At 32.6% G+C, this 17,132-nt stretch overlaps 1 protein-coding gene across 1 annotated transcript; it reads left to right on the top strand.

Moving 5' to 3' along the window:
* The first annotated feature begins 5,831 nt into the window (after window positions 1-5,831).
* On the top strand, window positions 5,832-8,633 carry LOC129881485 (uncharacterized). Its single transcript, XM_055955679.1, has 3 exons — window positions 5,832-6,608; window positions 7,130-7,669; window positions 8,511-8,633. The coding sequence occupies exons 1-3, from the start codon at window positions 5,832-5,834 to the stop codon at window positions 8,631-8,633; spliced, it is 1,440 nt and encodes a 479-aa protein (XP_055811654.1).
* Window positions 8,634-17,132: the final 8,499 nt, after the last annotated feature.

The following is a 17,132-nucleotide window of genomic DNA, read 5'->3' on the forward strand; positions in this document are numbered from 1 at the left end:
TTCCAATAGTTGTAGAGGATGGCACCATACAAGAAATTGAGGATACATCATCAAAACATGATACATGCCTTGATATTACTGATACAATAGCTGCAGGTATATCATCAAAACATGATGCAGTCCCTGGTATTCCTGATACAACAGCTGCAGATACTACTATTATTCCACCTACATCTGAGTTCACTACGGCAGATCTAGTAGACCTCCTATTTGACATAAGGACTACATTATCCCTCATCCTTCAAAGCAAGCTCATGCCAGTCTTTATCCCATAGGAAATTATGTTGATTATTCCAAGATAAGTAGTTTTTATAAGTCTTTTTCGACAGCTGTTTCAAGTATTAGTGAACCTTCCAGTTTAAAAGAAACATCTAAGTCTAAGGACTGGGTGACAGCTATACAGGAAGAAATAGAGGCTCTAGAGCTCAACAAGACCTGGACAGTAGTTGATCTTCCACCTGGCAAGAAGCCTATAGGTATACAAAGTTAAAGTTCAAAATAATGGTGCAGTTGAAAGATATAAAGCCAGGTTAGTTGCCAAGGGATATAGTCAACAAGAGGATCTAGACTATCATGAAACCTTTTCTCATATGGCTAAAATGGTCACAGTCAGAACTGTTATTAGTGTAGAAACCTCATACAACTGGCCTCTTCACCAAATGGATGTCCATAATGCTTTCTTACTAGGTGGTCTCACTGAAGAAGTCTATATGGACATGCCTCAGGGTTTTCAGGGGCAAGGGAAACACAAGGTGTGTAAGCTGATAAAATCTCTTTATGGTCTAAAACAGGACTCTAGGCAGTAAAATCTAAAGTTGACGGAGGTGTTATTAGCTACTGGTTATTCACAAAGTCCATATGATCATTTCCTATTCACAAAAAGGAATGGTGAAGCCATAGCTGTAATCCTTATCTATGTGGATGATTTACTCCTAACAGGCAATAATGACAAATTGATACAAGAATTAAAAGACTCTTTGCATAGTAAATTTAAAATGAAGGATCTTGGTGACCTTAAATATTTTTTAGATATTGAGATCATGAGGTCCTATTTTAGTATACTACTCAACCAGAGAAAATAAGCTCTGGAGTTGATCTTAGACACTGGTTTGAGTGGTGCAAAGCCAGTGAACATACCTTTGGAAGCAAATATTAAGCTCACCACAGTAGAACATGATGAGCTAACTGGAGTTACTAATGATCCTATACTCAAAGACATTACAAACTACTAAAGATTGATCGGAAGATTGCTATATCTAACTATAACTAGACCTGATATAAGTTTTGCTGTCCAAGTACTTTCACAGTTCATGCAACAACCCAAATTATCACACTGGGAAGCAGCCTTGAGGCTAGTTAGATACATCAAAAGTTGCCCTGGACAAGGCCGGCTGTTCAGTAGCACAATAAGTCTAGAACTTGAAGCATTTTGTGACTCGGATTGGGCATCATGTCCTAATATTAAAAGGTCCATAACTGGATACTTGATCAAACTTGGAGATTATCTTGTATCTTGAAAATCCAAGAAGCAACATACAGTGAGTAGAAGCTCTATAGAAGCTGAATATAGGAGCCATGCTCCTGTTGTTGCTGAGGTAATTTGGATACTTGGAGTATTGAAGGAGCTGAATGTGTTGATCAAAACACCTGTGAAGCTGCATTGTGACAATAAAGCAGCAATACAAATTGACAATAATCCTATATTTCATGAGAGGACTGAACATATAGAAATTGACTGTTATTTTGTAAAGAAAAGGATCAAAAGTAGCCATGCTTACTTAGGTGTGACACCTCATCATATGTTATTATCCAAGCTTGGAGTCTTCAACATCTACTCAACCTAAAGCTTGAGGGGGAGTATTAAGAAGTAGCTAAATATGAGTATAAGGAAGGAAGTTGTAGTGCAGTCAGCAGGATCACGTGGTTAGCTATAGTTAGTTAGGAAATTTTTATGTAACTAATTACTTGTAGCTGTCATTCTGTTAGTGAGAAATGATCACATGGTTTACACCACATAGTCTATAAAAGGAGATGGTTCTCCTCAAATTGTATTCAAATTTTCAATGAAATAGAATCTTCTCCCTCTCTTCTCTATATGGAGTTCTTCACATACTCTTCCATGGAGGTTTAACTTCCATGGATTCTGTTCTTAATGTGTAAGTTTACAATGCGAAGCATAAGTGCTATTCGAAAATGGGATTATCAACTATACTTGACTGGAAAAACTAGCCAATCTACTCTCTTGGTCTCCCCTGTAACTTGAGAAATCATAAAAGAAGAGAAATTATTGCGTAGAAAGTCGTGCTTACTATCTCACTAGGGGTGAAGAGATATTGGACTATTGTAATATAAAACTAAGGATTAATTATAGTTAATAAGATTTTAGGTATGTATTTGCAATACATTACTTGTAAAATTTTTACTTAATAATATCAAGATTTATGTTAATTAATCCAAAGTTCTAAAATATAGTAAAAAGTAAATATTGGTATCCCCAATATTTTCATCCTTCTTCAAACTATAAATCATTGTATCCCCACTATGGGTGAGGAGATATTGGACTATTGAAATATAAAACTAAGGATTAATTATAGTTAATAATATTTTAGGTATGTATTTGCAATACATTACCTAGGATGTAATTGTAAAAAATTTACTTAATAATATCAAGATTTATGTTAATTAATTCAAAGTTCAAAAATATTTGTAGTAAAAAGTAAATAGTTTTTTTTAAAAGAAAATATAAATTTGGATCTTTTTTTTTATGATCTTCAATATTGTTTTAAGTGAAAATAAAATTATTTTTGGGTCTTAAAGAAAATGTTTTACCAGGTTTATCTCCATTGGGATTAATTTCCATGTTTACCATAAGCTGAAAAAGTTGACATGACATCCCAATGGAGAGAAGAATATATTTTGAGGAAAATTAGAATAGTTAGTTGAGTGATATTGTGATCCTAAAAAAAATTAAAAGTGATATTATAGGACAAATTTCCAAACATAAATGAATATCTAAAGAATTTACTCGGGGAAAGAGGGGCATTTTTCTTAGTCTTCGATATCTCTAATGAGATGACATTTTCCTTTGGTTTTCGATATCTCTAATGCCAAGTTGTTGTAAGTTAATTAGTTTACCCAATCATCCGGGCAATTCATTAAGATATGCACAGCCTTAGAATAATAATATTTGAGAAGTGAGAGGAAAGCGAGAGAGGAAAAGAAGAGAACGTGAGAGGAGAGAGGAAAGAAAGAGAGGGAAAGGGAGGGGGAGAGGGGAGAGAGTGACGAGCAAGAAAGGAAATATTTGTTATAAAAACTCTTTAACATAGTTATGTTAGATAATTTTTTTAAAGTATAACTACGTTTTGATATATATATATATATATATATATATATATATATAATAATAATAATAATAATTATGTTTGCTTCATTTCTGCGCGTCTTCCTTTGCCCACTCTGATCTATGTAAGTAGTAACTAGTAAACATAAATAAAAATGTCAATTACCATGGCATCCGGGAATGGAAATTATAGTTCTACTTATCAATTCCATTTGAAATAAAACTTAATTAAGTGTGGCCATCAAATGAAGTTGAACTCTATTGGAAATATCTATCGGTAAATTATCGAAAATGTCCATTAGGTGAAATTTTTTATATAAAAAATAGTTCACTTAAAAAAGTAAGCCGCTTATTACAATAAGCGGCCATTCGACACTTTTGTCTTATAAAATTTGGCCAGTTTTCTATTTCTTCATCCTTATTATTCGCTGTCTCTTCGTTTTCTTCTTCTAGTGTCCTTTTCGTCTTTCTTCTCCTTCATCTTCTCCACCTCCTCCTCCTCCTCCTTCTTCTTCTGTTTTTTTTAAAATAAACTTTCAAGTACTGCAAACATGAATTGTTTCGAGCAAATTATATATCAAAAGACTCAAAACATCAAAATGATTTCATATCTAAAATTTGAGATTATTTAGAGTTGGTTTGAGTTGATCGAGATTGAATAGTCAATATATATACTTCATGTATATTCACATTTCATACTACTAAAAACTGCTGAAAAACGATGGCCAAAAGCGATAATTAGCCCATTAGATTGTCCTCCTCCTTAATCCTAAATATAATGTATAAATATATCATTATAAGTGTAAGGGAAAAAAAGAAAAAAAATTTAACATTAGATGACAGTTAGGGTTAGTGAAACACTCTGCATCTCTAAAGGATATTTAGATTGTGGACAAAGAAAGTTCATTCTCTTTTTGAGGATTTCCTATGATTCATGACAAAAGTTAGGGTTGTTGTAGATTTGCTTTAGCTAGGAAAAAAATTCAAGTGTCTCCTAAACTAGTATTTAAAATTTCACATACTACAAACTTATAAGTTATATCTATTGATTTTGGCAAAACTTGAAAGATATTTTATTTAAATATTTGAGCTAGTATATGGCTCAAGTAGAATATTACACTCATCCTTACTTTACACATTTAAAGAGTCAAAAGACAACCATACTTAAATTTGAGACCCTTGTTCCATTAATGACTTGAGATCATTTTCTTGTTTCTTTATAATTAAATTGTAAATTAATGTTTCAAAAGTGTCTTGTTTAAACGTCCCTAGATACATGTAACCTATCAATATAAGTGAATTGATTTAGGATATTTATGACTTTATGTAGTAATTAATAATACTATGTTCATTCGTTACATATATGTTTAATTAGAAACCGGCCTAATTTACAGCTCATCGATCTCATTTGTCCCCTCCATATTATATTCATTTAATTACACATTTTATCTGTATATAAAATATTACAATATGAAAATATAAATTTATACTTCATTATTTTAAATTTTTTTCCTTACATTGATAAACAAAAATGAAAGACCAGCACAAAATAGGAGTAAAAGTGCAAATGACCCTTCGAAGTATAAAAACCTATTTTCTATATTCCATTATTTAAAATTATCCATTAAAATGTTCTAATATATTACTAATTTTTATTAAAAAAATATTATCAGTGGTTACAAGTTACAACAATCGAAATAATAACATTGCCTGTTGAGGACGTGCAACAACTCTTCCACGTAGAAGTTGACACCAAGAACTTCATTAGTTTATTATTCATGTGTGTCATTTCTTGTTATAAATTAATGTTTAAAACACTCAAATAGTGCTAAAGTTGATGTTCACCACTCTTTATGATCCTGTCTTTTTCTAAGAAACTCCAAGAAAAATGAGAAAAAAATAAAAATATATATTAGTAGACTACTACATAAATTATTTGAAGTCTGTGCGAGCTAACTTGAAAATTACTCTGATGAGGATTCAGAATTTAAATTCTACAAATTATTTTTTTAAAGATTTATAACATTGAACTTATTATATTTCTAAATTAATGATTTTATCACAATTTTAATAAATTTTACACATAAATTTATGCTACAAGTTTAAATTTATCTTTCATTGACAATATAGGACTCATGAACCATTGACAATTTTATCCACTCTAAGTCTTCCTTGTCCAAAGTTATTTGCTTACCATAATAAAAATAAACAATCGAATAAATCGACAAGAACTTATATATAAAAATATAAACCATAGCCTTAAAACTTAGGATTTAAGTAGATGACCACCATATCCTTAAGAACCCAAACTTTATTATTTATTTATTTGGAAAAACATTACAAGTTTTGTTTTTTCCTCAAGAAAATGTCTCAGCCAGAACAATCTTCTTCTACTTCTAATATTATTCAAGATCCATTAAAACTCTTGAAGCACAACATAGTCTCATTATTCCCTAACACAAAAATTACAAATATTTTCACAATTTTCATGAAGTGTTTTTTTGCTATTTGTTTATTTGCTTCCATTTTATTAATCTCCTTCACTTCTTTTTCCAATCGATTTATATGGTTTAGTCCATGTTCAGATTGCGGTGCCATAAATATTCACACTAGTTATGCTTATAGTGCTACCGTTACAAATAATGTCAAAGAAAAAGAAGAAATTACAAACATAACTCATATTTTATTTGGCATTGGAGGGTCCGTTAAGACATGGAATAATCGCAAGAATTATTCGGATTTATGGTGGGAACCAAATGTGACTCGAGGGTTCGTATGGCTCGATGAGAGGCCCGGAGAAAACGAGACGTGGCCTGAATATTCACTCCCCTATAGGGTCTCGGAGGACACGTCAAGGTTCAAGTACACGTGTTGGTTTGGTGATAGGTCAGCAGTGAGGATCGCGAGGATTGTGAAGGAGAGTTTTGAATTAGGGTTAGAGAATGTGAGATGGTTCGTTATGGGGGACGATGATACGATATTTTTTACGAAGAATTTGGTGACGGTTTTGGGTAAATATGATCATAATCAAATGTATTATATTGGTGGGAATTCGGAAAGTGTGGAACAAGATTTGGTGCATTCTTATAGTATGGCTTATGGTGGTGGTGGAATTGCTATTAGTTATCCTCTTGCAGAGGTGCTCGTAAAGATTTTAGACGATTGTATTAATCGATATCATGATTTCTATGGTTCTGATCAAAAGATTGGTGGATGTATGGCTGAGATTGGCGTTCCTCTCACTAAAGAACTCGGATTTCATCAGGTATAAAATATTTTTAAGTTTTGAGTTTTTACTTTCTTAGGAAAGTAGCCTTTTCTTATGACTTATAAGTGGTCTCCATGAGTAAGCTTCTCATATTGGGCTTAGAGATAATGAGGCTTGATCTGATGATATTCATCACTTTAAAGTGACACTCTACCATTGAGACATATACTTTTTCCGTCGAGAAATAAAAAATTGACTAAATTAGTTCCAATTCTTGACTTCTTGTAGTGAAGATATTTTCATTTTTAGTTAGAAAAATAGGATAAAGTAATATGTTAGAATTAATTAATTACTCCAAATATATAAACAATTTAGAAGATTTGTAGCAATTCTTGCAACTTTTTTTTTTTGAGTTCAAGGACAAAATATTACTATGGTAGAGCAAAAAAATTATGATCCGAGATTTTTTATTTTTTATTTTTTATTTTTTATTTCCAAACTTACAATTAGTATCCGTACATGTCTTATATGCCATAGATTTAACTTATATGTTCTGACAATACAAATAATTTTTTTAGATGGACATACATGGTAGTCCACGAGGGCTTTTGGCAGCGCATCCATTGGCACCAATTGTCTCACTACACCATCTAGGCGTTATACATTCTCTAATTCCACTAATGGATCGAGTCGATTCGATGAAGAAGGTAATCGAGGCATATAAAAAAGACTCAAGTCGAACAATGCAACAAAGTTTTTGTTATGATCTAAAGAAAAATTGGTCGTTATCAGTATCATGGGGATATTCGATTCAATTATATCCAAGTTTAATGAATGCTAAGGAATTAGAGACACCAATGAGGACATTTGAGACATGGAAAGGGTTTGAAGAGCCATTCACGTTTAATACTAGGCCAAATTATATAGAACCTTGTCAAAGGCCTATAGAGTATTATTTGGATCGCATTTTTGAGCTCGATAATGGTGAAACTTTGACGAGTTATAAGAGAATTGGTGATTATAATAAGCAATGTGAGAATGAAAATTATACACCAGCATTAGCAATTCAAATGGTTAATGTCACGGCCCCTATTTTATCTCCCCAAGTATGGAGACAGGTAAAATTCTTCTTTGTTTTATGAATCTTTAATTCTTCTTTATTTTTCTTAATTTGACAAGATAATTTTTTGTTATTGGTGTGTTTGGTATGACGGAAAATACATTTTTTTTTTAAAAATAAGGTACTCTTTAATGTTTGGTCATCATAAATTTTTTTAAGGTTGGACAGTCATTTTTTTCTTCGCAATTATCTCAACTTTTAACTTCACGTTCCTATACCTCAATCAATACTTAAACATTGTTATCAATCTTTGATATTCAAGAATTTCATCAAACACAATCTTATTTCAAAAATCATTATTAATCTTTAGTAAATACTTTTTGCAAAGCCTATTTTTACTCTTCTACCACCACAGAATGTACATAACCTTATTCTTATCGTAGATGCTATTTTCAATGGACCCTCAACTCAAAATATCTAAAAAAAACTTTTCGAGACAATATTCTTAGAAATTCATTTTTTTCATCGTATCAAACACAAAAAAAATTAAACTAGTCAAATCTCCCATTATTTAGAACTTTCAAGTAAATCTCCCACATTCAATGTGGTATAGTATAACATTTTCATTAATCAATATTCATATAATACAGTAACAATAACATTAATATGGTTCTATTGACTTTGAAAAAGTTTGTTTGACAATAGTCAAAATTCAACCATAAAAAAGGTACAACGTGCCCTCTACTAAAAACTACACAACTAGAAAAAGCCACAATTACTTGTAAAAATGGAATGTCTATTTATATTCTTTCTACGTGCCACAAAAATATTTGTTTTTGTTTGTTTGTTTGTCAGATTTTCATTAAGTGATTAACACGTTTTGTTTGACCTAAAAACAGGCACCACATAGGCAATGTTGTGAGGTGATTAATGGTGAAGATGATAGTACTATTGTTGACACTGTCCTACAAATCAGAATTAGAAGTTGCAATAAATGGGAATCAACAACATTGCCCTTTTGACATTAACACTATGGCAAAAATTGGGAATCTTTACTAACTAATTGTACAGCATTGTATTGTTGTTGTGTTCTCTAATCCCCTTTTTATTTATGTTGATATATATTATGACATACAATTTCTTTTGTAATTGATAATGGACAAGAAAGACTTTCTCTGAGGACAACACGTGTCTTTTTTTTTTTCTGATTTAATGAAGACAACCTACTTACCTTAGCTAGGATATATTTTCAAGAAGGTCACCCGACTAAACAAATCACTATTTTTCAATTGAAAAATGTTTGATAGCTGTTTTGTTAGCAAGTGGAAAGTAAAACATGGTGTCATTATGTTCAAATTGAACTTCCCCCAGTTTACTCGAATTTCTTATAATTCAAGGGTTATAGGTGCATCTCCATTTTCTTCCGCCTTATTTCTGTTTTCCCCTTGGCCTCTCCTTTCAAGTGATTGAGTCGGTGAGAAAGAAAAAAATAGTAGTATTTTTACTCAGAAAAATTAAGAAGCTTTCCATTATTTTGAGTATCTATTTACTATCATGCGTTTTTTCAGTGAGCTAATTCGGTAAGAAAATAAATGAGAAAATAATGTTTTGTAACACAAATTTCCTATTAATTTATAGTGGGAAAAACCTCTATTTCTATTAGTGTCAGTTGAACGCCGTAACATAAGTATTCAGTGCTTCGCATTTGGAGCTAGATGATGTTTCAATTTTGATGAGTTGTCGGTATAGTTGGTGATTGTGACAAGTCATAGAGCCATAATTTTCATTAATGAGATTTAAATTATAAAACGTAAACACAAAAAAATCAAATGAGGTTCAACATCTTTTTTTTTTGATACTGAAAGATCATAATATATTAAGATAGCTTAATATGCTTCATCATAGGATAGTGGCAGAGCTTTGCTTAATATACTTCAACATTTACTATATGTATATAAACAATAATAATTTTAAACATGTATAAAGTATAAAAAAAATATATTTTTTCGCCAAATGAATGAATGAACCCCTCTTGACCCTATCTGCCTCCGCCCGCGGTTGTGACACAATTGAATTGAACTGATTGATCACTTTATTGATAGACCATTAGTAGGTCAAGTTGAACTATTTAGATCGTGGGAAGATTTGTAGGGATTATGCATGGCTCGAAAGTTCAATCAATCACTAGTGTTGTTGTTAGTTGAATAATTGATGTTTATTTGCTGTTTCTTACATAGTTTTGCAAATTTGAAAATAAAAGTCTCATTAGGTTTCTCGGTGTCTCGTGAAAATAAGGCGTTATAAGAAGTTGCTTTTTCTTTGGAAAAAAAAGTAATATATAAACTCTCCTCCTATCTAATTAAGTACATCAATGTGATCTTTAATTATGAGTTATGACCATTTTCCTCTTTATTTCTTTGGGTGTTATCTCCTTTCTACTTCCCAAGAAATGTTTTAAAATGTCAAACTGAAGGGCATAGTAAAAAGAATATTCCAATAATAGTTTGACTTATGTAGCATGAACCAAATCTAAGGTATTAAGTCCCTGATTTACAGATCTCTGTTCTCGAAACACAGTAACCTCTAATTCTCTTTCTGAGAGCCACAATTGTGAAGTGTGGTCGTTGCTTTTGATGGATATATATAGCACATGAACCTATTCAAAGTGTCAAAGAAAACAAACTACACAAAAACCATCTCAATTGGTCAAAAATATGATTGATCTCAAGACCAAAACTCTTTTTTTCTCACTTATTTTTCTACTAAACATTGCTCTTGTGACAAGTCGTCATGGGCTTACTTCAAGATTTCAAGTCCACATCATTGATGATCTCCCTCCTAATTCTAAACTAATCCTTCATTGTCAATCTCATGATGATGATTTAGGGTACAAATATCTTCATCCAAAAGATGAGTTTAATTTTAGTTTTAATATGAAAATTTTTGGAGGTACACTTTTCTTTTGTCATTTTTGGTGGAATGATAAAAGTATATCATTTGATGTATTCAATAGCTCTATAGCTGGAAAATGTGGAGAAATAGATGGTGACCATCTTGAATGTTATTGGAAGGTGCAAGAAGATGGCTTCTATTTTGGTGCTAGGAGAAATCCTCCACCTAATTATGAGAAGCAACATGATTGGAAACAATAGTTTCATTTACATATTTAATAAGTTTTGAGTCATAGAAAAATATATAATCTTGTATTTTAGCTCATGTATGATCAATAAACTGATAAAGATAAATGTAACGCCACCTTATCTGTTAAATTTATATTAATCTGTTTGGACATGTGAGAGATGAAAATTCATTTTACCTGAATAAAAAATAATCAAATCATCAACATAGACTAAATAGTTAATTCTAGGTCCATGAGATTCCATAGTGAATCCATTAAACTTGTCACACTCCGGGAGGGTACCCTAGGTGTGGCCGGCACTCAGAGATTATTGCTAGTCCCCAAGCGAATCACTTGGCCAGTTCACACATTCATTCAATTAACACTCTATCAGCAGAAGACTTAACTCATCAAGAAAATAGCTCAACATGATAATCAAATAGATAACTTATAGAATAAGGTCAAAGGCCAACAATCTATCTAGTCCAATTAATAAAACTAGTATGAATGAGACTAGCCAAAAGACAATATCCAATCAACACATCAACAATCTAGTCTATGAAGCCTCTATCCAATGATAGATTTATGGCTACCTCAAATCACAAAAAAAAGGCTAAACTCAAAGCAGGAATAACATAAGTGGTATCCTCCGAATATGAGGGAGGACTCACCAATCAGCTGAATGTGAACAGATCCTCAACGGTGCGCCTGTTGATGATCTCTAGAACCTTTCTCTGCATCATGAAATGATGCAAGTCCAATGTCATGCCCCGAGAGGGTACCCTAGGCGTGGTCGACACTCAAAAACCATCTCTGGCCTCCGAGAGAACCACTTGATCTCATCACTCATTCGTTCATCAACGGAAAACTTAAGTGAAAATAAGAATATTTATGTGGGCTCGCCATCATCAACATCAAAGGAAGAAATAATCCTTAGAAAAAGTAGTTTCAAAGAAGAACTACTTCAATTACATCATCAAAATTTGTCTACAAAGCCTTTAACACTATCAGACAATGCCAATGATATGTCCATGGCTATCTCAAATGAAACATAATACTCAACAATAATAAAAGTATAAAGAGTTCCTCCGAATAAAAGAAGGACTCACCAAATAGCTAGAAAGTAATGATCTTCAACGATGTGTCAGTACATGAAATGTATGAGGATGTAAAATGGCAGGAAAGTAAGAACAGATATCAAGAAACTCCGCTCAGAAAGACTTAGCTCAGAACTCAACATCATCTCAACATCAATATGTAATGCAAGTTTAAAAATAATAATAAGCAATGTTTACTCAGTTGAGAGTTTCTCTAACCGACAACCATCATTTATGAGCTAGTGATGATATAACGAAGCGATGTCGTTGCCACATCCATCCAATACCTTGCTAGGGTAAAGGACATCACCATCTTGAATCCAATCATCAAAGTCCTATTTTTGGGACTTAAGAAGCATAACCTCTATCGTATGCTGGCTACGTAGTTCTAGGGTTTGAGTCAATTAAACTCTTACCCAACTCGGTGTTCAATACTACTCCCAAAACATGTGCTCATATTAACCTCATTTACATCTCATCAAAACATTTTGCTCAAAACATTATTTAATCCAAAGAATCAAATTCATTTAAACCTAATTCTTTTGCTCTTTCAAAAGTCAATAAAATACATATATAGTATTAATTCAAATTACTCTTTTTGTCAATGAATATTAAAAGCCGCATCTTTACTCAAAACACGCGCAAAATTATTCATGAACATCAAATCAATTAGGGTTTATGGGAAAGTAGCCACGAACAATAATTCCAATAATATGAGAGATAAAAATAATAATAATGTCAATGCATAAATATATCTAACTCAATAGAAGAAAAACTAACTCATTTAGAATTCAAGAATTAGGGTAAAACTCAATTATAACTTAATTACGATGAATTTAAATATTGGGCGCATGGACAAACTCAATCCAATGCCATGAATAGCTTTACATACTTGGATTCCGAAGCTTTACTCTGGATTGAAGAACTCAATGAACACTCTTGAACCCCTAACTTTTTTTCTCTTCGCCGGAGCATTTTATGTACTACTCAGAGTATAAAAATTATCAAAATAGTATTTCTACACTACTAAAAACTAAAACTATATTTGAGAATGAGTAAAAAATGTATAGAGAAAAGAGTTGCTTGAGAAAGCTTGATAAATAAAATGAGGAAAAAAGGTGGGTATTTATAGGTGTGGAGAAAGGACCTAACAATAAATAAAAATAAATACAAAGGATGATCTTGAAAATTCAATGGAGGATTATGATGTCATGAGTGATGTCAAATGAATCTAGATCTTTCCATGGTTGGTGAGATTAACCTTCTTTTAACAAAATACTCTTTTTCAGAGTTGCGTTTGAACAAGATAACTTCATCATTAGGATTTGGTGTCTTCATATGAATTGTAGAACAAGAAGTCTACTTTCATATCGTTCAAGAATCAATCAATTTGGAGCAACCTACAGTGAGATATGATTTTCCTTCTACAAATACTCCATTTTATCACAACACCATGTCTTGCAAAAATTAATTTATTTGACCTACTTAGCCTCTAAATCGTAAGATACGATCTTCAGAAAAGTTATAGGTAATGATGTTGGGTTATTTAAAAATTTGAATCACCTAATTTGGACTATCTTATGAAAAGTTATGCCAAAAATACAGAAGCAGTATCATTTTCACCGAGAATTGAAATACCACATACAATATTTTATGGGGTGTTATATACAAATGGACGTCAATACATGGAATGTACGAGTATGTAATATGTCCGAATGAAAATGCATCGAGGTAGAATAACATTAACTCAAGTAACTCAATCAAGAGTAAGGAACTCAATTAGGATGTCATAAGTCTAAAGCAAGAGTAAGGTTTAGACAGAGACCAATCATATACAATCTAATCCAATCCAATCTAATCAAATTAGATTACTATCAAGTCTTATATGAGAGTTTCTCTTATCTGACAACAATCACTTATGAGTCAGTGATCGTATAACAAGCTCGTTAATGTTGCCACAATCGTCCAATACCTTGTCATGGTAAAGGAAAAATCTACCAATCAGGATCCAACAATCAATCAAGTCCTATCTTTTCAGGACAATAAAAATAGGGAAATATCCAACTTTAACTGTTCAATCCTTTTCTACTTTGAAAATGTAGTTCTTGAGTTCGAGTTATTACTTACTCTTATCCACTTCGATGCTCGATACTCCTCCTAAGACCCAATGCTTATAAGAGTGGTTGGGACAATCATTTCTGACAACATTCAGTTGAGACCATTCAATTAGGTTCAATTATGAAGATATGAAGGACTATCAAGTTTCATCAATACTATCATCATGCTTACATCCCAATCACAGTTTGCATTCACAAGTTCAAGGCTCTAGACTCAATCCTTAGGCATATACATCCGATATTAGTCAAAATACTATTAGTATTTATGAAGTAAATAGTTTAAAATCATTTGCTTAAGAAACAACTTCGTAGAAAATATCAATTACGCAGTATTATATAAAATATGTTAAATTTAAGGAAATTTTCATGTGGGATTTCACTGGGTTGTTGTTGTTGTTAAGGAAATTTTCAAGAACTAAATTCATATGAAAACTCAAACTCATTATTAGTCCAAATCACTCTCTTCATCAATGCATAAAAGCCATCATCTTTACTCAAAAATATGCATGTAAAAATTATGATTTTCAAATCAATTAGGGTTCACGGAAATGTAGCCATGAACGACAATTTCAATCAAGTGAGAATAGAAAACAATAATAATCTCCATACATAATTATATGGAACTCAATCGAAGAAGGATTAACTCAGTTGGAATTCAAGAAACTAGGTTAGACTCAACTAATCCTCAACAATCGATAGAATTAGATATAGGGCACGTGAACGAACTCAATCCAACATTATGGTTAGCCTTACATACCTGGGATGAAGATAAACAATCAAACTGGCAAGATTCTGGCTTGAAATCCTTGAACCCTAGCCCTTTCTCCCCTCCTTATCCCTAGTTTCTTTTGCTTGAATACGTAAAAAGTCTAAGGAATGGGTTTAGAGATCCTTATAAGGTCAAAAATGGCCTATATCAGTCATGGATTAAGTATATGAGGGATAAAGAAAAGATCGGAATGCTCCTCACTGAAACTGAAAAATGTACAGAAAAAATTAATAAATCACATTTGTCAAATGCGATTTATGTACAAAAGTCACGCAACACATAAAACGCACTTGTAAAATACGTATTATGAACAAAGTAAGAAAATGAACTTGGTGGGGGTAGGTCCGCGACACAGACCTATCACACACTTTTCTAGTTAGGCTTTCTTTGTCTGGAAAAATTATCTTTTAATCTGGTTGGCCTAAAATTCAATCGAGACCACTTTTCCACATGGTTTTTCCCCTAATTGATATTTTGTCCTCGGATTAGCCAAAAAAGTTAAGGATGGTGCATTGTGCGGGCATTCTTTTGTCTAGGGGTATTTTGATAATTTTATCAAGTGTAACATTATCTCCCCCTTGGAATCATCCGGCCTCGAATGAAGAGCAACTAGAGATGGAAATTTCATAAGGCACGAGCGTATCAGATAATTCTTTTACTTGACGGTCGATGCCCCTCTAGGGTCTGGTCTACGCGGTCCTTTTTCTATCTTATGCATTTTTGAATCTATTCATAAGCTAAAAAGTAAGAACTCAGATACTCCAACACTCAAACAATCAACTTATCATTACTCGGACTCAAGAATACTCATCATATACTCAAACTCGAAATGAACATCAACTCTAAGATAGTAAAAGGAAATATTACCATCAATATCATCATTGGAAAGGACGAATGCAATACAAGAACTCAAAGATTCAAGTTCGTGAATTACTCACTCAATTACTCAAACTCAAGAAGATACTATCTCAGATATAGGAATAGGAAAATTACCTTCATCATCGATATTGAAGCAAAATGAAAAGAGGGTCGTAGTCTCCAACATTTTCATAAAAATTTCTCATAACTTTGGGAAAGAGGATTATGAGCCTGATATAAGAGTATGACCACTATGAATTAAGCGGCATGACCGATAGCTTTCGAGCTTAAATTCTCTTCTTCCTACAAATAACTCTTTCTCGGCTGCAACTCATAACTCCCACTAGGATACATGTGACTACCTTCACCAAGGCCTAGGACTCCAAGTCTAACTATATGCTCTTATTATGTTCAAGCCTAATGCTAAGTCACATGGTACTACACATAACATAATTATCCTAATCTACACCACAAGATTCATGTTCTATACCTCTATAGAGAACCTCATCTCAAGAGTACTAATCCTTTCCATTACATTCAACCAACATCGAGTCCAAATCAAGAAGCACCTATGCATCATGCATTTATCCAAATGCCATTAATACCACATTCAACACTAGTTCTATAACCATCCCAATACACTTACTTGAAACCCTTAATAAGAAATCATCAGTAGCCTACTGCAATCACTCACATATTGACCACTACACATGCAATCCTATCATTTTAACCACTTTACAGATTCCTTGAACTCAACATCTCTTAAGAATTCTCATGCCAATCTTATAATCTCTACACCGTCAATTGCATTAATTTCTACTAAGAGGTATGCCAAAATACTCTTGCTTATCTATTCACATAACAAGATCCCATCTCGCTCTTCCTCTACATCTATAGCATCAAATGGAGTAAGAATACCACAACTATCATAATAAGGAACACCCACTCTCTCCCATCTACCACTACTTATCTATTATCATTAACATCGCTATCAAGATTGAAAATAAAGGATCACTGGAAGGGCTTAGAGCTATAGATCATAAGCACAATTCATTCAAGAAATTTGATCTGATAATATTTATAATATAACATGATCTCACTAGCATTTTAAGGCCTATCATGGGTTTGTGAAACTAAGCATACTCCGAAACATGAAAGCATATATCATGTACGATATAACATATGGCTGAAAATTTATAGATTCAAGGAATAAGACCGAGATCATTGATTTAGGAACTGAGCATGAATACAAATCAACATGAAGTACATGGGTCTGGGCCACGGGTATGGTTCTCATACATAGGGAAGGTGTAAAGTATCACCTTGACTATTGTATAAGGAATGTAAGAGATGGAAACACACTGATGTCTCATCCTGGTCAACCCATCACTTCTTAAAAATCAAGACCCACATTAGTTCATTACTTCATCATCTCCTCTTTAGCTCGAAGGTCACTACTCTGAGCCTGTGAACTGTAAGCACACTGCTCCACACGACAGAGTATCACTATTTACAAAAAATACTTAAACTCTCCGATTATACTATCTGAATATACCAAACTG

This window comes from Solanum dulcamara, chromosome 3 (assembly GCF_947179165.1).
Source record: "Solanum dulcamara chromosome 3, daSolDulc1.2, whole genome shotgun sequence".
NCBI lineage: Eukaryota > Viridiplantae > Streptophyta > Magnoliopsida > Solanales > Solanaceae > Solanum > Solanum dulcamara.

Excerpts from the sequence above, each read along its gene's own strand:
- LOC129881485 (XM_055955679.1), top strand. The coding sequence starts at position 5,832 with ATGAAGTGTTTTTTTGCTATTTGTTTATTTGCTTCCATTTTATTAATC. Across the intron at positions 6,609-7,129 it reads AAGAACTCGGATTTCATCAG|ATGGACATACATGGTAGTCC; the intron begins GTATAAAATATT and ends TAATTTTTTTAG. Across the intron at positions 7,670-8,510 it reads CTCCCCAAGTATGGAGACAG|GCACCACATAGGCAATGTTG; the intron begins GTAAAATTCTTC and ends ACCTAAAAACAG.